The sequence below is a fragment of the Apis mellifera genome, linkage group LG11 (assembly GCF_003254395.2).
Source record: "Apis mellifera strain DH4 linkage group LG11, Amel_HAv3.1, whole genome shotgun sequence".
NCBI classification, from domain to species: Eukaryota; Metazoa; Arthropoda; class Insecta; order Hymenoptera; family Apidae; genus Apis; species Apis mellifera.
The window spans coordinates 15,667,601-15,692,691 of NC_037648.1; the positions used below are offsets into that span (position 1 = coordinate 15,667,601).

The following is a 25,091-nucleotide window of genomic DNA, read 5'->3' on the forward strand; positions in this document are numbered from 1 at the left end:
TAATCGAAAATGGAAAAAATAATATTTTTGCAAGAAAATTTTAATTTACTTTTATTACTATTTTTTTTTTATTTCCAATATTTTAGATCATTATATATCTCTGCATATCAAAATTTTTCCGATATTTAAAAGAATATTTAAAAGAGAAAAAAATTTCAAGTATTTCGAACAACGTATTTCATACTATTGTAGTTTAAAGTTCTGAACCCCTCGAAAATATATGTATAAGATCGGTCCCTACGCTTAAAAAGAGATAATGGACAATAGACTGCCGAGGGGGCTGTTAGAGGGATACAGATCTTTGAACACGACATGAAAGTTACAGGTATACTATCCATATGTATATATATATATATGTTTTTTCATTAAAAATTGATGAAGAAAAAAGATAATAATACCTATTGCATTAATTAAATCAAAATATTCAAGTTTAAATAATATCAATTTTCAATAATCAATTTTTTGAAAAAAAAAAATATTTAATTAAATTAAATTATTAAAACATTTACAAAACGTATAATGATAGATCAATCATAAAATCGATAAAATCTTTGTCAATATTTTTCAAGAAAAATTCTAATAGATATAAAATAAATAAGATATGGTTAATTGCGATTGCATCAAAAAATATATGTGTCATCGATTACAATAATCTTTACTTTGATATAGAAAAGTACTTAAAATAATATATATTTAGTTTATACCAATCAAATTGACATAAAAAACAAATCTGATTATGAAATTGATATTTATCGATTCTATTATTTCTCATTTAAGTACTGAAAATTTTTACGTGCAATCGATGTTAATCTTTCTGCTTCAAAAGTTAAACATTAGTCATAAATTCCTTTTATGATTGATGCTGATGTATCAAGCAGTTAATTTCTTTTGTTCTGTACTATACTTTTGTATATACTCATTTAGAAACTTAATTACCTGTCAACTTTTATCCATAGTATAAAGTATGCTTGCAATTTCAGCATAATCACGAAAAACTGAGAAGAAAATCGGCCCTGTTCAAGATACCGCTTGGCGGCAGTCTAAGCTTCAGCTTTAAATCGGTTTTCGGTCTGAACGAGCGACCTCGCAGTCGAGTGCGAGACGCCGTGCAAGTAACATCGCGTTATATGCCGCGTCCTTTTTCTTCACGATTTTTCCCTTAATTTTTTAATGGTTCATTCCTTCAAATTTTGCATCAACACACAGTTTCGAGACTCTTTAAGATCATTTTGGAAATAATTGAAAAGAACGTAAGGAACAATCGTTTAATTTGTTTACGCGGGAATTATTAAGAAATCGGACATATCTGTTCGGTATATTCGACCCTTTGAGCCTAAAGGCGAATACGGACGAGAAACAACAAAGCCAACAATAGAAAGTTGCGAAATTGCAATTTTATTTTTCAAGTTACGAAGAAATATGGATATATTACAAGTTTTTTGACATCATTATTATTGTTTTTTCCTTTACTTATTTATCCTTTTCTAGTTGATTTAATTGTTTTATTATTTGTTCTAAAAGAAAGCAGTTGAATAGCATATTTAGTGGAAAGTGTATCGACGAAAGTTTCGAACGGCGTTCACGGCCAACCTGTTAGTCATGTGAGAACGGTAAAAACCATTCTGGCAGGAACTCTGGAAGAGCAGTTTCTCGGAAACGGCCGTCAGAATAGTAATAACGATGTAGTGAAACCTGCTTCTCGCCGAGCAAGGATACGCGTTGTTTCGACGATCGTCCCTTTGATCGCTCGTGCGCTATAGTTCGTATGCCGTTTTCACGAACGGTACCTCTTTATTATACATATGTATGTGCAAAATGATATCGTTTTTAAAAAGACAGCATTCTTGCAATTGTTTCAACGCGATATTGTAAGACTATTGAACGTAACGAAAAGAACAAAAATAAGAGAATATTACTAGAAAGAAGTGAATCATTTGTTCACGGACATGCAACTATTTTGCAACAGTTCTGGATGGCGCGGTAGAAAGGCAGGTAAGCGAAATTTTATCGACTTTTATTCATTTTATCAATATAATCTTGCATTTGTTTCGAGAAATGAAAGAATGGATTGTTAGCTATTAGAAAGATATAATTATATATACATAATATATATATATATATATTAATCGGTACTTGGTATTATCTGTTTATTTTCTATTGTATTCATCTAACCTTTTCTTTTCCGTCTCATTCTCGATTACTCATTGCGAAAAGATTAACGTTGTTTCATGGTATTCGAGACAGCATGTCATCACGCAAAAAGTAATGGAAAAAAATAATGCTGTTTTATGAAAAATTGATCTTTTCGCGCGTTATTTCTATGATTTGTTTTTTACTTGCATTCTTTCATCGTTTAATATCACAATATTGATTAATATCGATTAATATTTTTCGGTTCAACGTCATCGTACTCTTAATATTTTTAATAATCGATCAATACTTGTCTCATTACGGCGAGTTCACGATAGAAGAGAGATTCTTTTCCCTTTATCGGTAGTTATTGGCGGAATCATGGCTCGTAAAATTTTACACAGATTAATTATGTAGAAGATTGAAATTTCATTGAAACTAGATGCAAACAGGAAATTGAGGAGGATTAGCTCGACTCAAACTGTTTCAAGAGATTTTTTTATGCGTCAAATGACAAAGATCGGATCGTGGAAAGGTTTAAATTACTTTTTCTCGAGGGGAAAGGGAACCAGTCTCATCACGAGATTCCGCGTTATCGGTAAGGAAGTTAATCTCCGTTCTCTCGAACGTTGATAAATCGCACTCGTTGATAAACCGTGATGCCCTATCCCGAGCACGATTTTCCTAATCGCCGACAGCCATTTTCTAACAAACTGGTCGTTCGTTATGTAAACTCGTGGTTATTTCGTTATTCCACGACAAAATATAATCAGTCCCCCAATCCGATAAAAATGATAATAAAAGTCTATAAAAAAAAAAAATATAGAAAAACATCTATGCAATAATTTGTTGTAATTACAAAATTATTAAAATGAAAATCTATTCCTGTATCTAAGCGTTAAATCCACGATAAAATCCTAAATCAGGAGTTCAAACCAGTCGAACGAGAAATGACAGACAATCTTTTAATTAAAATAATATTCGACCACGAATCGCGTTCACGCGTTCTCGTGTTATTCGTCAGATTCGTGCGCGTAATTAAAATTTTCATCACTTTGAATTCACGCGTGTACGTGTGCACCCTTTTACGCGTATTAAATATTAAATTCACGGCACGCGTAAGCTTCGGGGGAAAAGATTCGTTAATTTTTATCCACCGTCCAACGACCTCGCTTTGCTTTCTGCAAATGGGACTCATGAAGTGAAACTTTTTCAAGAAAATAACGTATATAGTAGAGTTAGATTTAACGTTTCAACTTTTTCAAAGATATACTCGGGCATATATAAAGATAAACATTACTTAACGACGAGTAAAGGAAAAGGAACAAGCGATGCAACGTTATCGGATCGTTCGAGTGGACTTTTTCTAATCTTCGTCGAGCTAGATGATGCGATTTCGAATCGTTGCGCCTCTCCTCGTGTATCGTGTAAAAGAATAGCAACAACTTGCATTTCCGTTCAAATCGTTCGAGTGTGTTGGCAACAAGGGGGGAAGGGGAGGGGTTTCCATGTACCGGTAAACATACGCGCATCTCGTTCGCCTATTTAAACACATAATTAAACAACATTGCATCACGGATAAATGCAATAATCCTTGCGCATTGGTTTCCCAACGCGTTCACGAGTAACGCTTTGCTTCATAATTGCTTTTGCTTCATTGTGCAATGCGATCGGTTCGCGTTGCGCGCATCGGACCTCCCCGCCCCCCCCCCATTCCCTCTCCCCGCCATTGTCTCTCCGACCACAACCGGACCTATACTTTTCCTTCTTCGAACGGCATTGCTTCCCCCTTTAAAACGACTCGACCTCGCAACCCCGTCATCCTTCTTTCCTCCAACCGAATCCCTCGGTCTCCATTCTTCTCGATCCATCTCGATCCTTCCCGCTTCCCATTCTGACAAATTTAAGCGCACCTGGAACGAATCGGGGCGGCAGATGTTCTCCGAATTTCGTTCGAACGTTGTTCTTTTCTCAGGTAACGAAGTCACTTTTACGATCTTACGCGACGCGTTCTCTCTCTCTCTCTCTCTCTCTCTCTCTCTCTCTCTCTCTCTCTCTCTCTCTCTCTCTCTAAAAATTGTGTGTGTGTGTGTGTGTGTGTGTGTGTGTGTGTGTGTGTGTGTGTGTGTGTGTGTGTGTGTGTCCATATTCGCGCGTGTGTGTGTGTGTCCATATTCGCGCGTGTGTATTCGTGTGTATATGTGTGAATGCACATGATTTTGTGTGTGTGTGTGTGTGTGTGTGTGTGTGTGTGTGTGTGTGTGTCCATATTCGCGCGTGTGTGTGTGTGTCCATATTCGCGCGTGTGTATTCGTGTGTATATGTGTGAATGCACATGATTTTGTGTGTGTGTGTGTGTGTGGTTGTGTGTACACGTGATTTGTGTGTGTGTGTGTGTGTGTGTGTGTGTGTGTGTGTGTGTGTGTGTGTGTGTGTGTGTGTGTGTGTGCACGTGATTTGTGTGTGTGTGTGTGTGTGTGTGTGTGTGTGTGTGTGTGTGTGTGTGTGTGTACTTCTTCTTCTTCATCGAATCTCGATCGAGTCCAAGTTTATCGAGGCCGCCAATCAAAATCCTTCATTGCGAGTTCATTTTATCGGAATTATCCGCTTTTGTTATTTTCATCGTTCGTTCATTCATAGATATAGAAAAATTTGAACGAATTCGCACGTTTCATCGAGAATTTGACCCTTTTTTTTTTTTTGGTATCGTATCGAAAATTCGGATAAATTGTCTTTTTACACGGGGGGGGAGGGGGCCCTCTTTGTCGTTAAATCGCGGCCGATCGGTATCTCGGGATCCACGGGGATCCGCTGCAAATTGGTAATTTCGTTTTCAGAAACGAGATAAAGTTTTTTTTAAAACCTGTCTTTCCAATGTTTTCGCTCGGTCTATTTGTCGAACGGTTTCGAGTACTGGAGATATCTCTTATAATTGCGTATCACCGGCCGATCAAGAACGAGTGTTATCGACACACAATTGATGTTGTAAACCGTACCGAACTTACTCGAGCACACACACACGATCAAATGATACACACAATAACGAATTATTAACATCATTATTCCTTCTCGCGCGGAAAGAAGAGTCTCGAAATTCGGGTTCCTTTTTTTTTGATTCTCGCACCGAATTAAATCTCATTCCTCATCGAACCGAATCGGAAAAACCGAATTCAAAGTATTCAAATTAATCAGCGACCGGTGTACCGGCTCTTGTTAAAATTCTCCCCGCGAATTAAAAAAAAGTTTCGTTTCACCGTGAAATTGAATCAGTCTGTTTTATGAAAACGATTTCCTTTCGGGAATTTCAAACGTTGGAGACCGCGCGCGCGTATATATATATATATATATATATATATATGTATGTATATATATCTCGATAATATCATCGTGAAAATATTGCTTCAATTTGCGAAACGAACGTTATAAATAATATACGATATCCTGCAACTTGTGTTTCTTTTCGCACAATTTTCTTCTGTTTATTTTCCATTTTGACGGTTTTTAAAATTCGCGAAACTTCCTCGAACCGATAGTTAAACCCGCGGTTATCCGTCGAAGAAAGCGGGACAATTTTCGGTAGAAAATAGAATTAAATACGTATAACGTACCCTCGATTCCGTTGTTTCATTATTACCGGCCGTTAATTACGGTTCCCCGCTTTCGATTAATCATCCATATTATCCGATCGAAATTGAAATTGAGCCGCGATAACCGCGATAATCGCGCCACTTTCTTCCACGATTTACCTTGGCCAGAAGTGCGTCCGGCTTATTATGGCGGAATGTTGCCTTCCGCGTTAATCCCATCATCCGTAGCGCGTGTATTTAGGCGATAAACGAGTTTACCGCCATTATAACCGACCGTGTCGTTAAACTGCGTGAAACCTAGTGAACGCGGCCGCGCTATGATTTTCTAAAAGCCGTAAATTTAATCGCGCGATAATTAAACGGAGATCGCTTCTACTTTCTTACACACCTTCTCGAGGCTCGAGAAAAATATATTCGTAAGACTCTCTTCTCGAAAATCCGAACGTGTGATTCCAATCCGTAGGAAGAATTTATCGAGAATAAAGGAAAGAGAAAAAAGAGGGGAGGGGGGGTGAGATGGATGTATAAGCAATGGCAGATTTCCCCATTCTCTCGTTTAGAAACGCAACGAGATAGAGAGAGGGAGGGTTCGGTGCCAGCGGGTCGGAATCGATGTTCCAGTTAAAACTGCACGCGGCATGTTAATGAGCGTTAATGGAAGACTAACGCGGGCATCGAGAGCTACGGAAAACGAGAATGTAGTGAGATAGATAGAGAGAGAGAGAGAGAGAGAGAGAGAGAGAGAGAACGCCAGCGAAGAAATAATTACGTAGTTCCTTTCGACGACGCCATCGTTTTCGGCGATTCTATTCCTTTTTTGAATTAGCGAAGAATTTCATTCAGGGAATTAGTCGGCATATCGAGTTAAACCGAAAGTTGAAACTTAAATCCTTATCGAGTTTTATAACTCGCGATAAATTTAAAAATGGTTAAGTCCATCTCTATGTATCTAAAAGGAGCGTCAAGGCCTCTTTCGATAGGTGAAAGATATAGGTTGAACGTAATAGTTTTACGAACGCCAGGCAACTACGGATTTTTCTCGTCGAAGCGAGCGCCATCCTCTGCGTATCGTACAGTTGAAACATCGCGAAACACGAGCACAACGCGCCCAATCAGTGCTCTACTGTTCCCCGAGCAGATCCGAATAACGAATACGATAAATTTCTGAGAAACTCGTTTCCCTAACTCCATCGCATCGAGATTTCATCTATGCGAGCAGGTTTCAAGGTTGTGTTGTTAAGAATGCAATGCGATCCATCTCGATTCATCGATCGCGAGCGAACGTTGGCAAAATGCTAAATCAACGGAGTCGCGACACGTGACTCGAGCTAACTTTTTCGCTAGCCGTTGGTATTTGCTCGTCAATTATTACGATCATTTCCATCGATCCGTTAATTATCAATTTTTCTACTGTCTTTTATGTCACTTCACAGCAACTTTTTTCGCGCGAGAAATAGAACGAATCACTTTTTCTATATATCTTCGCTTTTCTTAAGGTTTATTCCTTTAAGCTTTTACGTTCGAAGAGATAGCTATTTAACTTTGCCACATTCGATGAGCCTCGTCGCGTATCGGATTATCGAACAACGCTTCGGATTCTACTTTCGCAATCGGTCGATTAATCCGTGTTAAGACTTTGCACAACTGGATATGCGTTTCTTTTCATCGAGACGTACAGCTGGACTACTCTATTGTCGTTCGCAAAAATAGACGGTCCCTGGAACTTGTTCGGCTGCGATGGAAATGTAGTGCAACGCCGTGGACGGATATAAACGGAATGAGAAGAAATTCAGGTTTTTGGCGATGTCGGTGCTAATGTAAGCGGAAGAAAAAAAAAAAAAGTCGAGCTCGATTTCTTCTACCCTGTTTAAATTTAGCCTATGAGCGCGTCCTTCAATTTAATCCGCTCTTCTTGACCCAAAAGCGTTTTCATCCTCGCGTAAAGACTACCAACGAACGTATTACTACACGACGTAGCAATTATTAATGGCCCGTTAAGAAGGATGAAATTCGTTCTTTTTTATCCGTCTAACGTTCGCTTTGTTTCCGTTCAAACACGCGTGAATACGTAGATGGCGCTTCGAAACTAACCTCAAAAGTTGCTCGATGTATATTCAGCGTAGTGCGAAATTCTTGTCATTTTGTTCGAAACGTCGTTGCTTGGTTTTTCAGTTTACGGGATAGATTCGTGCAATTTCGACAGAGATATCGGATCAGAGATTTTGTCGAGGAGGCGAAGGATTGAAAAGAACGACACACCGAGGAACGTTCCATCGCATTCTCTCCTCTATTTGATCCGATTGATTCCACTCTGATATGGAATACATTATTAATATCGAGTGTCACCACGGCATCTCGATATCGAATGTCTCGACTGCGGGAGGAGGAGGAGGAGGAGGAAAGTCTTCGAGCTTGCGACCGTTCCACATTTTCAACTATATTTATTTATTATGCGCTGATAATAATTCCAACAGAAGGAGAACTTCTTATGAAAAAAGATCCGACGATATTCTCTCGGACAAAGCACGATGAAAGATTTAAAATAGGTAGGTAGCTATTCGCTTGCCACGGAGAATATTTCACCGTTGAAATTTAATAATTTAAACGTAATCTCGACGTTTCTTTTCCTTCGTTTTCTCCTCCTTTCAAGATTGCGCCGTATACACGTCGGATGATTTCCTTTCTATCGTCGTTTGGATCGGAATTAACGAAAATATCCCATTATATACTTTTACTCTCGTCCCATTCGAAATAGGTTAATCGATACCTCTTTACCGCTCTTTTGCATCTTTGATTACGATCGAGCCCGAATTTATCTTCCAATTATCTTCTCATCGAATTGCAAATTTGCAAATCAATCGCGCGATTTTTATCCTATCGATTCAATCTTCTTTTTACTATCTTTCGAGTTCGCGAACGAGTTTACGAACGAATCGATCCAGGAGGAGGATGTAATCGTTCGTTGGAAAAACACGGAGGGGGGATAAAATTGATGGCGGATAAACGCGTACGCGGCAATCGAGCACATCGAATAGTGAATTTCAGAAGGTTTCGACGTCGCGGGTGTTAGTGCTTTTAGGGAAGGAGTGGGGGGGAGAGGAAGAGCTGGCCTTTCACAACGGTCGAGAGCACGAAATTCCGCGGGTTCATTTGTCCAAGTCGGATGAGAGAGAGCTCGGCAATGGATACACACGTGCACAATATATCCACCAAGCTGGAGAATATTTATGAAGCTTCGCGGAAGATGAATGAGAAATCGGTCGCGAAAGCTTTGTGAGTCCTCTGTGCTCTGTTCATCTGGAACGCGTCAAACGTTCCTCCAGAGAGACGTTGTTTCGTCACGTTTCTAATGATCTACCTCGCCTTCGGGGAATCGTATCGGCTCGTATGAAACGATCCGTTTCGATTCCGAAGATTTTTCCTTCGCTTTTGCACGCGAATCAAGAAAAACCCTATCTTTCCCATCTCATTCGATTCGATCATTTCGAGCAGTTTTCGCAAAAATAATAAATCCCTTCTGTGATCCAAAATTTTCCAAAATTTTTAATAATCGAAATTTTCATCGATAATTTTAATTACCGTGTTCAAATGATTGGTACGAATATAAATATCGTTCGAAATTTTTACAAACGACGATTTAATAAACCGTTGTAACGAAAACTTGAAAGCGGTTATAAATTCCCGACGAAAGATAACCGATATGTCGGTTTACTTGGCGCTCCACGTGTGCGCAAACTCGTGTTACGAAGTAACAAAAATTATCGCGTTAATCGGAGAGCCACGGAGAGCTCGAACAAACGTGTCTTCGCATCGAGATTCTCTGATCTGGATAATTAATAATCGTACGATTAACGTGTTGTTGTTGTAATTGAAGCTTTTGAAATAATTAAATGCGTGTTACACCGCGGTTAAAACGAGTTAAACCGTTTCTCGGCCGTCTCTCTCTCTCTCTTTGCACGCGATCTTTTCTCTCTCGCGTGCGACTCGTTGCCGGTGAAAGCTAGCAGGTAATAAACGAGGCGAATCGATTATTTGTGCGCGGGGGTGGGAGGGAGCAGTACAGTACAGAATTCTCCGACTACGCGACAAAAAGCGTGTTCGTTACGTTCGTTACGTGTTTGCCCGTAGTAATATCGCAATTATCGTAGGTGAGACGATGTCGCGGTTTTTTCCCTTCCCTTTGGGAAGGGAACGCGTGTAAGAAAAATCAAATCGGTAATAGAGGGTTGCTACAACCTCGGCGGAGCAATTTTCCAACAGAAATTAAAACGATAAAGAAACTCTTATTACGTTCTTTTCCAGTCTGCCACTACCACCATTCTTGAATCTTGTTCTGGTATTTATAATCGTTCGGTATTATTCGGCCAAACTTTTTTAAAAATCTAATAGCTCCTTTGTCGATATATGCCAAGATATTTACTACTGGAAAAAGAATAATTCTCTCTCTCTTTTTCTAATTCTAATTGGATGCGTATATATGTATATATATGTGTTCTATTATTCGATAGATGAACCGTGAGAGTATCTCACGATGGAATCAAAAATATTCCTATTAGAGCCGATCGAGGTTCGACAAAGTTGTCGGGAGTTCTCGAAACTTCTCCGGCTCTTTTTCTTCAGTCAGTGGCTTTTAAACTTTTCGAGGATCGAACTTTTGTACCATTATTCGCGACTCGGTGATTCTTATTAATTCTCTGTGCCAACTCTCTCTCTCTCTCTCTCTCTCTCTCTCTCTCTCTCTCTCTCTCTCTCTCTCTCGTCGATCGGAGAACAATTTCATTACGCTTTTGTTTCTTTCTTTCTTTTTTTTTTTTTTTTCCTCTCCCCCATCAAACGATAGAAGAGATCGGTCGCGACTGATCGGGTCACGGAATTAAAAGCGCAGCGTCGCGTTTCTTTATTTATTACCGTTTTCCCATCGTTTCCCATTCGTTTGCCGGAAGTAATATGAAAATTATGAGCGATGTTGAAAATAATATTTATACAAAGGGAGAGAAAGAAAGAGAGTGAAAAGAGAATTGTCTTCGACTCGTTACTCGTTGAAAAAGAGAATTATTATTATTATTATTCTTTTCTCGAAGGGGAAGAATTTTCGTATGAAAATTCATAGATGATAAAAAAAAAAAAAAAGAAGAAGAAGAAAGAATGTTTGACCGAAGTAACGAGCGCAGTTCCTTTCTCTCGTGATTCTGACTTATGAATATAATTAAAGTCGAAAACAAATCGAATTTACGTCGCTCTTTCGCCGGGGATCTCGCAGAATTTATGAAAAAGGATGAGAATTATTATACTACGAGCGTCGCTCGTGTATGAGAGCGCGGCTCGGCGAATTACACCTGTTTCCTTCACAAATTGAAACTGTTTCGTGCAGATCTCGTGCGTTCTCGTTTTCAAAAGGATTCGACCGGCCGCCTTACGGCATCCCCGTCGCAAATTATTTTTTACGCGCGCGCGTCCAATTCGATGTCCAAATCCTCGAAGAAAGTTCTCGAATCCGACTGTCTGGGAATTGCGATTAGGGGAAAATTTATTTTTGCTCGAAATATAATAATAATAATAATAATATGAAATAATATGAATTATTACGAAAAACGAATGAATCGTAAATGTTATTAATAAAGTAAGTGTTATTATTACTCGAAATATATAATAATAATATGAAATACAATTATTACGAAAAATGGATGATTCGTAAACGTTAATAGTAGAATATAAGTGTTATTAACAACTATTTCGAAATTTTTAATCAGTTTACTTTCTCGACTCGAGAATAAATCAAAATAATAATTTTTCTAATTATTTTAATAATAATTTTTTCCTATCTCTACCCTATATCTCTACTCTTTATCACACACACACACACACACACACACACACACACACACACACACACACACACACACACACACACACACACACACACACACACACACACACACACACACACACACACACACACACACACAACCATGTGTGCGTGCATACACACACAAATACACACACGCGAATATGGACACACACACACACACACACACACACACACACACACACACACACACACACACACACACACACACACACACACACACACAACCATGTGTGCATGCATACACACACAAACACACACACGCGAATATGGACACACACACACACACACACACACACACACACACACACACACACACACACACACACACACACACACACACAACCACGCACCCTTTTTCATGTACTCGCAGACACCCTCACACACACACACACACACACACACACACACACACACACACACACACACACACACACACACACACACACACAATCATGTGTAAACACAAACATATACAACCACACACAATTACGTGTACATACAACCACACACTCTTTCCCACGCACACGTGGACACACACACAATTTTTGAGAGAGAGAGAGAGAGAGAGAGAGAGCTGGGGGAACCGCGCGCGTGTTTATAATTAGCGGGTTCGGGAAGGAAACGCGCGCATGCGCAGAGGGGAGGGGGGGGACGAATACGAACGGTTCGAAACAACAATGCTTGGTTCTCGTCAGAGTGACGGGCCCACTCTATAAATCGACGGTTAAAATAATATTTGCCGTTTCCACATTATTTCCGGGCGAGCTAGCTCGCCCACTTCCTTCCTCCCCCCCTCGCCCCTTCCCCCGCAACACGATTTTCTTCTTCCCCTCTTCGCGGAAGAGGCGATCTCGTCCAATTTCTATTTCTCGAAAATTTATATTTGAGAATCGAGAATCTCCGACAATGGAACGGAACGGAACGGAACGGAACGGAATATCTTGATCCGCTCCGAGGTAAGTCGAGGTAAGTAACGGTTAGAAATCGTGATCTAGAAGTCGTATCCGTGTTGGATTTCTCGGGATCGAGGGCGGGCTCGTTTCTTGCATCCGAGGCGGGTAAACTGGTTTGCTGAAGGAATCGACCGCTAATTGTTATGTAATCAATACGAAAGTCAGTGTCACGGAACACTGTCAATGCGATGCGTGTGCGTGGTGCGTGTGCGTGCACGTACGTGGCGATAATCGATAACCACGCTCTCAAGATACGCGCTACTTCGCTCCCCTTCTCTACTTCTACTGCCTCGCGTGACAGACACCGTGAGAGAAGTCAAAATAAATAATCCCCCTTCTTTTTTTTAAATACTTAAATCGATTCGATGGATTCTCTTTTTTTTTTTTTTTTTTTTTCTTTTGATTCCTACGAAGAATCTTTCCACGGGCGTCAATTAACGCAGGGAGGCGATAAAATTTTTTTCTATCGTCGGGATTATCGATTTCATGGGTGATTACAGGCGAGCCGGATGGCCGTTACCTATACCCGATAGTCGTAGGAACAATGAAAAGGATGCGCGAAATCGCGATTCGAATCGTGTTCGTTATTCGAGGAACGACGTACACTCGTTAATAATTTCCATTTATTCAGGTCCTGATCCTCGTTATTTATTTCAGAATGCAAGAGAAAGAGATTAAGAAAAAAAAAAATAAAAAGAGAAGAGAGAAGAAACGCGGCAATATCGGACGAAAAAATGCAATTTTCCGATCTTGAATCTGAAATTATTCGAGGAGAGGATTTTCGATGACCGATGATTGGAAAAGCAAGCGTCGAGATGTAATAACGCGTGTATTTGAAAAAGGATCCGATATCCCCCCCACTTGGGAAGAATAATCGTTCGAAGCGACGATTAACGGATTCCATCGCGAGATACAGCTTTCCTTGTATCTTGAACGTTCCGCGTGTATAAATTTGCGAATGTCCCGGTGAATTCCGGAAGGATCGACGCGGAGAGATACGGCATAGCTCGAACTGCAAATTCCATGCGTTCGATAGCGCGCGCGATCTAGACATAGGAGCTCTATGGTCCTCGCGTTACGCGCGTGGAAATTCGATCCACGGCGAATATTGCGCGCAACGCGCGATATTACACCCCCCTCCACCTTCCTCCTCCCTCCCTCCCCCCTCCCCCCTCCCCGTTTAACCGTCGAAAGCTGTTCGCTCGCTCTCCTGCGGTGTGGCGTCGGGACGAAAGATCGAAAGCAGCAAGTCTAAGGACGCTATTATCTCTCGCCTCGTTCTTCGAACCTCGTTTCCATCGCTTTTGAGAAGCTCGAATCTCGTCCGTGGCTTCCGATTACCTACCAACGTTCTTGGAATGCCAACCGTCTCTTTATCTCTCTCTCTCTCTCCTTGACCGAGGTATTCGCGCCAAGAATAATGAAATCGTCTGTGTATCCTTCCGCGATGATCAGATTCGTGCACCACCGCTCGTGTTTCCGATCTCCCGAAACGCAAACGAGCGCGTTGCAAACGCGGCAAACTTCGCCCGAAACTCGATAACGACCCGAGCCTGATCTCTCTCGTTCCGTTTCGAAAGGAACAAAGTCCTCGAATTTATAGACACTCGAACGAGGGTAAACTACCGTTAAACTTGACCCACTCCGGAAATATCATAGCTCCTTGATAACTTAACCTAAGAGCTAGCCACGGCTCCGCCTTACGAAATTACGCGATCTCGGGGAGAAAAGAAGGCGAGTGGATTGTTTTTCGAGGTCGGGTAGTGGACGGGTTCATAAATCCCGACTAATGATTCCGGGACAGATTGAGACTGTCTTGTGAGATCACACCTTAGTTCTTTTTTCTTTTTATTTCTTTCCCTCCTTCTCGTCTTTTCTTCCATCCGAAACCGCGGTGATCGATTGCTTTTAATTAATTCTTCTCACTGTTTTCGTGAATTTCCTTTGTTGTTTTCGAACGAGACTTCGATCGTATGAAATACTTGGAAATTTTTTTTCAAATTGAACGAATTGAAAATCATCGAGTTTCGACGTATATAATTTTGAACAAGCGTGGAGCGGTTCTCGAATCGAATAAATAAAATCGCTCGAGCCCCCGAGCCACGAGTAGAGCGGAGAAGTGGTTGTTATTTTTAGCGAAATATACGGGGCGTGTGTTTCGCTTCCGGGCCGAGGAGAGGCCTTCTTTTGCGCGGGAACCAACGATCAAAGTTGAAAAGCGGTCGCGATTAGACGAGAGTAGCTGTCGAGAAGGGAAAAAAGGGAAGGTAAGACTTCTGGAGTGGAAAGCGGCTCGAAACGGAGAAAGAAGAGTAATCGAGCATTCCGATCGCAAGGAGCAAGAAAAAACTGGTCATCAATCTTCTTCTTCGACGACGAATCAACCAGATCTTCGAATATCGCAATTAAAATCATCGATAAATCATCGATCGTTCGAAATATAAAAATTTTGTATTCGGATCGGAAACGAGTCGAAAACGCGGGGTATTACAGATTTCTTTAATTAAATCACATAGTAGACCCGATCGTACACGGATCGCGAAACTTGCGAAGAGGCGCTCGTTAAGGGACAGCGAACGCCCGATAAAAATTTCAATTTATACGTAAAAAAAAGTGGTGGAAACTTAGATGAAGAAAGTTCATAACTGCCCATTAACTCGTTTAGTCCGGCTGCGGGAGGAGCTGTCGTGTTTCCCGCCCATTTCCCCCCTTCATCGACCAACCTCTCTCACCGAGGAGACACTCGGTCCTTTCCTCTCTCTCTCTTTCTCTCACCTCGATAAAGGAACGAGCCTTTCGCTTTCGCCGCTGTTCTCGCTGTTATGCACGCCCTCGAAACCAAACCTGTTAATAAATTCTTCTTCTCCTACCAATTCTTTCCCGTTTCTCCACCACACTCTTCTCATCATTCTTCAAAGAAATCGATCCTGATTTATTCCTACAACGCTTGTATCTACTTAATCTATCTAATAACGAAGAATTAAAGACTGATTTTTCCAATTTCGTTAATTCGTCTTGTCTCGAGTCGAGCGACTAGTGGCGCTACGTGTTTAGCTGCGAAGGTCGAGAGTGGGGGAAGAGCAAAGGGAAGAAGCAAGCGTGGGACGTTTGCTTTCGTAAATATTCAGTGGATCTTGGAAACGCTTAGCAACCTGTTTCCTTCATCGTTGCTTTCGACCGCGTTTAATTTCGCAATTTACCACCCGCATCACCTTCGTTTCTCGAAACGCGTGGTTAAATCCAAACGGAGAGATTCCCTTAAATCCGTCGTTCTTTCAACCACGAGTTCTCCTCTCAATCTCCATCTTCCATTCGACCCACGAGTCCGACGAGTTACGAGTTAATCCCCTCGCCCGACGACGCCTTCGACTTTCGTATTCCTCGATCTTCCACCAATTATCCAAACTTTCTAGAAACTTTAAAGAAAGTAAAGCCGTAGGAGGAGTTATCTGCCGGGGATAGGATAACAATTTTCAAAAGACGTTTAAATCGATTTTCAAAACATACGTCTTATTGGACGTTTCTCAGGCTATTTATCACGAAAACGTACGGTAAGATAGGCGCGACACGTATCGATGGGTGTCGTGATGAATGAGCATCCACGAAAACGAACGAAGAAATTCGAAATCTCTACGAAATACCAGAGATATATATATTCTATGTACTTACCTACGGCTTAACCGGTCCGTTCCCGCGTTATTTACCGATCTTACGAAAATTTGGTCGGTTTTAGGGGGAAGGGAGGGGGGCGAAACGCAAGCTCGCGCGATGGCTTTGGATTACGTGTAAGTGGATAAAGGAGATTGTATACCATTTCTCTGAACGGTCGCTGTGAAATTCTCTCTCTTGACTCTCGACAAAGGAAGAGTATTTCGCCTTGCCTCTATGACATCGAGGATGGAAATAATGGAAACGCGAATCGAATTCCGAAACCGCCTTTCTCGCCGCTTTAATTTCCAATGAGGCAACGGATTTATTTCGTTTCAGAAATGAAATTGAAACTCGCTCCTTCCTATTTGCGTTGGCGTTTCTTTAAACGCGTAAACGAGGACACGAAACAAAGCGCGGTTAGAAAAAGCGGCTAATCCTAACGCTTGCTCGGGGCGTTAACTCGTGACTTCCCCGTTCGGTTAATTCACAACCACCTAGATGTGTCTTGCCTACGCTTGAATATTATCCGTGAATAAGTCTAACGCGTGACGCGTTTTACTTTTCACCGAGCGCAAATTGAATCCGATTCGTTCCGCTTCCGACCTCTTTTTTCTTCACAGACTTCCCCCACCTCCTCCTTTATGCGCGAGTCGCGCAAGCAATCAAGAATTTTTCGAATTTTCTCCTCTTCGGGGGGAAAAAATTAATAAATTTCGAATATTCTTCTTGGAGAAAGAAATTGAAAACGATATTTGGATGAAAAGAAAAGGTTCGATCGATTACTACCAAGTTTTTATCCTTCCTTTGAAGAGGTTACTTTTTTCGCCAAACTTCTTTCTCTATCGTTCGAGATAATAGAGATGGCAGGAGGAGCAAGGGCCAAAGTCTGAGGCGAGTCGATAATTCTATCTTTCGCCGCTAGAGCGAAAAAACTTTGATTAATTTGAACGGTGAGTCTGTCCACGGTGGAGCATTCTAATAAGGAGATTAGCCTTTGATATTACATGGACGCGCGGAAAATTTTTCACAATTGATAATAACCGGTTTTGCTTCGATAAACGGTCAAAATCCTATCCCCTCCCCAGTTTTTTGCCTGCAACGATCCGCAAATCCGCTCGTTTTTCTCTCTCTAATTATACTTTCCTCTCGACGAGAACGCGTCGCCATCGATCGTCGGTAAGAATCTGACTGTTGGGAAATCGACAAAAGCAGAAATGAAAACAAACAAAGTGGAGCATTGCAGGTGGTGGTGTCTTTGAAACAAAAGTCGGCTGCAAATATTTCGGATACGGAATAGGAGGAGAAGAATTCGAAGGATTTCTCGACAGAATAAATACGAAAAAAGTTTAGCAGGATATTTCTGCAGTGATACAGGAGTAACGACGTTACGCCCGTCCTCTCTCGTCCAATTTATTTTCTCTCTTAAAACTGCAACGATGAGGAGGATTGGGCCGGTTAATGGGAGAACTAGCACTGTTTGCTTAAAAAATATCTCTGTTCTCGATGTTTGCACCGAGAACGGAACAAGAGAGGAAAGGGAAAAAGTGACCAAAGAGCTGAATTTTCTTCCCATTTGCCTTTCGTCTACTGCCATCTACTTTTCGCTTTGATTCTTCTCTCTCTCTCTCTCTCTCTCTCTCTCTCTCTCTCTCTCTGTCTATCCTTCTTTTTAGAGAGAAAGGAATCTCGAGAGCCAATCGAGTGCCTCGTTACCGTTTTCAAGGTTAGAGCCGCCTTTTGCGCGTACAAAATGGTCGAATGTTCGGAGATCGATCCGGTTTTTCCGAGATACACGCAAAGCAAATTTTACGCGCTCGACGATCAACGGCAGGATTACATACGTATACAGGATTTAAAGCGTTATCGGAATGAAAACTATTTCACTTCCCTATCCGAAAAAATGTTTTCGGAATACAATTGCATACGAACGGGTTCCCTTTCCAAAGGTAAATTTTTTTTGCTCGAGGGATTCGAAAAAACGATCAAATGACGCGTTACCGAGTTAGGAAGCAATTAACGGCATCCGTTAATAAAGTTGTTCCCGTGTATTGCGCTTAATCCCCGATTTTCGTCCGGATAAAATTTTATCGGTTTCTCTTTACTCGATCCTCCATTTACAAAATTACTGAAATTATTCGTTCGTTATTCGAAATCGAATTTGAATCTTTAGTGTTATATTTATATCGAATAAACTTCCGCCGATACTCTTTGAGGGAAAATTAGTTACTCTCGATCTACAAGTAACCCTTTCCTCCTCCTCTTAACGTGTTTTTCTTTCCATCGCGGGACGCGCTGTTATTTTCGGCACTTTTCTCTCCTTCATTTTATTTCCAGATGCGGCCACGTTGCCGCCTGCTCGCTCTTCCCGATTTCGCGCAATTTTCCATTTTACGCGTTTCATCATACTCGAGCGAGGAGACATTCGATTTTATAAAAATTTGGAGGTTAAGAAAATTGTACTCGCTCTTTAAGAAAGGAAGAAGAATAAATGAGCGGAATTTATTAATTCATTAATGTATTTGTTAATTACTCGTTTGATATTTCATTGAGAAGAATGAATGTTTTAACTGTTCAATCGTTTGAACGACAGGATTTTTACATCCGCGTGGATGGAAATTGAACGGTGATGAATTCCGAAAGCGTATTACCGCCGATCGATAACGAAGGATCCGTGGATTTAATATCGTTCGTCTCGAGGTACATCGACCTTGGTACTTTATTCGACTGCAATCCGTAATAACCTTTTTTCAAATATTTTCACGCTCTTTTCTCTTGACAAACTGAAAATTACATTACATTAATTCGTTTCGCTAAACGGCTACTTATCGATCGATTTTAACAGATTAAACGATTAAAAAACATCCGCGAGAGATAAACAAGTCATCGTGACAGCATTATTCGCGTATATTTATATCTATGACATGCTTTTTCTATAATTTTATCTATCTGAAAACACACGCGTCACAATTATATATGAAATATCCGATAATCTATCGGATAATTCGCAAACATTACGGATAGGTTTTTGAATGGAAGATCATCCGGTTGAGACTCATCGTTACCGAGCAAAAAAAAAAAAAAAAAAAAAAAACAAAACTTTCTTTCGCATATTTTTCCCGTTCGAACGATAAGAAACGACGAGAAAAGAAATTACTTAGAATATCTCGAATATATCGAACTATATAGCGAGGAACCCGATATATTTATAATTCGAGCAAAGTTCAACGACGCAATTTTTTTAACGTCGACGAATCTTTTTCTGGAAAACAAATGTATCTCCTGTCTCCTCCTTTCCACTTTCAATCTTATCGGTTATCTATCTCCTTACCTGTCGATGTAACACGTGATATTTCGACACACAACGACCCGATAATAACCGAGGAGGAGTCGCGTGAATTGATCAATTTTTTCCGAAGATTCAATTTCTGGAAAAATTCATCGGAAACGAACGATAAATATTTCGCAGCCGTCGAAACGCGCCTTCGACTCGCGAATATTCTATCGTACTCCGCCATCGATTCGTTCCATGTTCCATGTAGTCGAGGAAGGGAGAAGGGAAAAATGCCTCTTGTTGACCGATGGTAAACTCGTAAAGTGCGTTCACAGGATTTGTCTGGATCGAGAGGAGGCTTGATTTCGAAGATCGTTTCAACCGCGAAAAAAATAAATTTCGAAAAAGCGAGGGTTTTTCATTTGGAAAGAGACATTTCGAAGAAAGGTTTCCTCGTTTCGACGAGTATTTTTTTTTTCCTTACGTTGGAGGTCCTGTGTATATATTATACGCACAGCCTAGCGTCCGATTAACCATCCTACCTTATCCGCCGGGAAAAGTTTTTTGGACTGAAAACTGAAAACTCGGGGATTTTTTTTTTTTCGGTTGCCTTTTTTTCGTTCTTCCTTTCCCCTCCCCTCTGACTTCAATTATTACGTACGATTGCTGTTCTCTCGTGAAACGCACGCGTCGCAAACCGAATTCGAAAGTTCGTGACAAGAGTGAAACGAAAAAAGAAAAAAGAAAAAAAAAGGGAGAAGCGTTATTACATCGATATAACAGGTAACATATTTTTCCTGAAGGAAAAAATAAATTATTACTATTATTTTACTCAACGCGTTTCGTATTAATTTTCCATGTAGCATTAAGTGCAACATGTATACCGCGCTGCAGGCGCGATATTTATCGAGTCGAACGTCTCGCGTGCTTCGATAAATTCGTACTCGTCCTATCGTACGTAGTTGCGCGATAGAACGTTTCTGTTTCGAACGAGGCACAATATACTGGTGCGGGCGAAAAAGCCGTACGGATAACGCGCTGTTGCTAGTCGAACACGTATTTGGATAATAGGAATAGTAACAATAGAAGTCGAACACGCTAATTAAATCGCACGCCACTCGAGAACTGTCTAATTTTATTTTCATCCAGAGTTTGCTTTACCTATATCTCCGTCTTGGTAAGCGTCTTTGCTTCTCTTCGACTTGCTCGTTAATTTGCCGAAAAAACGTTGACCCACCGAGGTATTCGAATGGAGGACAAAAAACAGAAGTAAACACTGCGTGATCGTGCGCTCGATATTTTTTGCGCGAGTTTCTTTCTTTGCGGTTTGGGATATCCAGTTTCGCGTAAAAGTTTGTTGAAAAATTCATAGTATCTCGCGTCGACGTATACCGCGTGATACGTTCACACGGAGCAGATGGTGATCGATTCGGTTTCAAAATAAAGACAGCCGCCTTTGAACTTTGCAAGCGATGCGAAAATGTATCCATGGAACGTGCTCTCTTCCCCTTTCGAGTCTTCATCCGCCGAGAGAATATATCCACGACTGTATACGAAGTCGGCTTACATTAGCGAGGCTGGCTCTGCAGTTCATCAAAGCTTGTTACAATAAACAACGAACAGCTCGGTGGCAACGGGTGTTGCCGTGTAACCAACCAATTTTTTCGCTCTCCGCCGGCTAAACGTTTTGAAATCGCGTTGTCCGCACCGTGTCTGGATAAATTTTTTTCGAGCTTGGCTAAACTTCCCCTTGTGTTCCCCGCTGGTAGGGGGGGGGGAGGTATTCGTCAGGTATTCCGAGTTATGCGAAAGATTCACAAGAGATTCACGTGTGCGCGTTCCATATATATACCGAGAAATACCGAAGTATCGAAGATGCCTTCGACTCGGAAATTCTCTTCTCTTCGTTGTTCCCGAATCCGGTCGGCGGGGGGAATAATGGATCGAACTCGATACGGTGCGGGAGCGCATACCTTCCCCCTCTCCTCAATACGTGTACGGCCAATCTTTTTCGCGACACACAGCGAAACACAGCGTTTCGAATAACGTATATCAACTGGACAAGATTAATTTTCAAAGTGTATAAAAAAAATAATTATTTCGATGCAATGTATATAACATTATAAATAAATAGCAAATAGCCATAACTTTTTTTTTTAATACTTTAATATTCTCAACGTTTATCGTACGTTTCTGAAATTCGAAGCGCTTCTTAACTTAATTGCTCGCTACATTTTTCGCTGTATCCACCGCGCAGATACTTCGCGCAGCAGTTGCTTAAGGACTCGAATATACATACATACATACATACTATACATATATATATATTAAACGTAATTTTTCTTACACATTCAATCATATTTTTAACGAAATAATAAATTGTAATAAAAAAGAATTATCGTTTCGTAAAAATTAAATTATCTTTATATATAAAAATAATAATTTTGTCCATTTACCTGATATTATACCGAAAGAGTGTGCAACGGTGATCACATTTCAGCCAGCTTCTCACGGGTGGAAAATTCGGCATGACGTTATCCCTGTGTATCGAGGGAAGGGGGGATTATCGAGAATGTTCTCTCGAACATGTCTCGCCAACGTCTCGAGACACAAGGAAGGAGAAATAGTAAATGTAGAAATATGAAGGAGAAATTCTTGCCACTCTGTTGCAGGCATGAACGCACACCTGACGAACGGATTCCTAATGTTTGCCCTCGTCATCGTCGCGACGATGCGGGACGATGCGACCGTGCTCGGTTATTCCGGCGCCCCTTTGGTCATGGATCAGGACATCCCTTTGAGAACTTGCCGATATAGCAGGATACACTCGATGATTCAAGTTCGTTGCGCGAATCTGGGTCTCGAAAGGATCCCCTCCAATTTGAAGACGGAAATTCAGGTGAGAGAATTCATAATTTTTTTTTTTTTAAAAAATCGTTTTTCGATCGTTTTTTAATCGAATTCTTTCTCTCTCCCTTGACAGATCCTGGACGTGTCGGTGAACAGGGTACGAGTGTTGACGAACGACAGCCTGGCCCCGTACACGAATCTAGCCTACCTTTACCTGAGGGACAATTTTATCCAGGAAATTCAAGAGGCGGCATTCGACAATCTCCGGTACCTGAAGATGCTCGACCTCTCGACGAACGGGTGCGACACCCTGCCGAAGAGCCTCTTCCGTTTACCGTACCTTCAGAATCTGTATCTGTCGAAGAACAGATTGGGCGACGAGCTGTTCGAACGAGTGGACGTTAAATCCCCCCTAATTCTGCTACAACTGTCGAAGAACAGGTTAGGTAGGGTGCCGTCGTTGGGTCCCGTCCCCACTCTCACCTACTTGAACGTGTCCGACAACAACATCGGTTCCGTCTCGCCGGAGGATCTGGCCCCCTTCTGCTCCCTGAAGAAACTCGATCTCACCAAGAATCCGATCAAGTTCGACGCGGGCAGCTGCGAGTGCCACACGTTCAACGCGTGGCTGCACGCGCGTGAAATCGTCTCGAGGCCGGTGTACAATTGCAGCGAGGAGCGGGCAAAGGGGGAGTGCGCGAGGCAGGAGTTCACGAACCGGACGATGGAATTGCACGAGAGGTGCACGGAAATCCTGCGGTTGCAGGTCGAGACGGAGAAGGCGAGGAACACGTGGATATTGATCGCCTGTTGCATATCCGGCTTCCTATTTTGCCTCTTCGTCGGCCTGTTCTGCGTGCACAAGAAAAACAAACGGAGGAGGAAGAAGCTGAAGGAGGAGCAGAAATTGAACGCGAACAACGCCAACACCGAGCTGCTCAACAGCAATTTGAACCAGCCCGAGAATACTTGAAACCCGGGCGGAACGTGCGGACGAGATTCTGTCAGATACCTACCCGACGATTTCGACTATTGTGTTCAATCCACGAGAAGAAAGGAGTGAAAACGCGTGCGACGGATGATTCTGTAATGTAGGCGTGACCGTTAGTGTAAGAACGAGAGAGAACGCCGAAACGCGGTGAAGAATTCATTCACATACACTTTGTGTGGAAACCGATACGAAAATTTCATTCCGCGCGAATTTGTAAGGAAATTCGTTCGGAAGACATATTGTGCGCTTGTTTCTGCGATAATTTCTGTCGTGCGAATACCGTCGCAGGTTAATGCAGAGTCGGTCGAGACGTGTGTGTATATTTCTAGTAACTTTTTCTGAAACTAGAGGGCCTTGTTCGAACGAATTTAATAAAGAAACGTGCAGAGAGATTTGAAACTGTGGTGGAGTAATAAGAATCGTATGAGAGAGCAGTTTACGATATCCTTGCTAGGTTATTGACATCTGTTAAAAATTGTTAATATATTGTAAAGAATTTAGAAGAGAACATTTTTGAAATTTTGCGACTCGGAGAGTGGTGAGATAGGAAAAAACGATGAAACAAAATAAATCGTTAAATAAATATATATCTGTGTTCTGAAAAAATAATAATAATAATGATACGATCTCGATTATGATTCGATAACATCGGTAATCTGCGAATTTAATCGAAAACCGATATCCCGAATTTCCGTTGATTCCTATTTCTACTAGCAACAACTCTGATTGTCGTTTACGATAGTGGAATTTCGATATTCGTGGTATACGTATTAACTCACAGTTGGAATGGATTTCGAAAATTATAAGCTAGCCAGATATATGTGTAAGTAAAAAAAAAAATTTGCGAACATCGATCGAAAACGGTACGTTTTTAATCTCGTATCGATATTCATATCATTTTCGATATAATTCTCGTTGTATCTTTTAAACTTGATTTCATTCAAAGAGCAAAAAAAAATGCAATATCGGTTCCATCGAATTTTACTTCGAAGATTATTCTTCTCGTGTTACGTGATACTATATTCTAGGTATATACATATAAGCTTTACATATGTATATGTTAATATATGCCTACATATTAATACATAGGTGCATACAGGATGCACGTATGTACGTACATACATGTTATATATCATATTTATTTATATTTAATGAAAAATATTTTCTATTATTTTTACATTTGAGTTTTAAAACTTATTTATGCTTTTTCTTTTCTTTTTTTTTTTTTTTTAATTACAAATTTGCGTTCTCTGTGAATTAATAGAAAATTTGATGTTATTGCCTTTTACGAAAAGTGCCAAATATCCAATCCGTTAAATTAATCCATTTTTTTTAGTTCAAAGTGCGACATACGAAGAAAAAAATGTTATATTATACGAAGATTAAGATACTACTGCATAGTTCCTAATATTTGTACAATTCTTTTAATTATTATTTTTTTTTTTTTTTAACAGCGTGTAGCAATTATTTTATTTAAACGAAGTTATTATTCTTTCTTTCGAGAATTTGTAATGATAAAAAAACGATAGAGCAAAGTTCGAGTCGATAGTCCATGTTTAGATTTTGAATTAATAGCGAGTAAGAAACGAAGCTGTAACCTGCCGATCAACAAAGATTCTTTGTATGCGTACTTATTTGTACTTAATATATATATATATACATTTATACTTAAATCATATTTCTAATGTATTTCTATTAAATTTTCTTTAACTTTTAGTACGACGATTTATTGTACAAAGATAATGGATACCGACCATTCGGTAAACTCCATGAAATAAATCTTCAATCT

At 40.6% G+C, this 25,091-nt stretch overlaps 1 protein-coding gene across 3 annotated transcripts; it reads left to right on the forward strand.

Annotated features, from left to right (window-relative positions):
- Nucleotides 1–1,069: 1,069 nt before the first annotated feature.
- LOC100578976 (decorin) lies at nt 1,070–24,969 on the forward strand. Of its 3 annotated transcripts, XM_006570328.3 has the most exons (4): nt 1,070–1,250; nt 1,522–1,992; nt 22,134–22,360; nt 22,445–24,969. In XM_006570328.3, exons 2-4 carry the CDS (start codon nt 1,947–1,949, stop codon nt 23,282–23,284), a joined length of 1,113 nt encoding a protein of 370 aa, XP_006570391.1. In that variant the 5' UTR covers nt 1,070–1,250; nt 1,522–1,946; the 3' UTR covers nt 23,285–24,969. The 3 variants fall into 3 exon arrangements, with proteins under 3 accessions (XP_006570391.1, XP_016770285.1, XP_016770284.1); XM_016914796.2 differs by having other exon boundaries at nt 1,070–1,992; XM_016914795.2 differs by lacking the exons at nt 1,070–1,250; nt 1,522–1,992 and adding an exon at nt 8,068–8,263.
- Nucleotides 24,970–25,091: the final 122 nt, after the last annotated feature.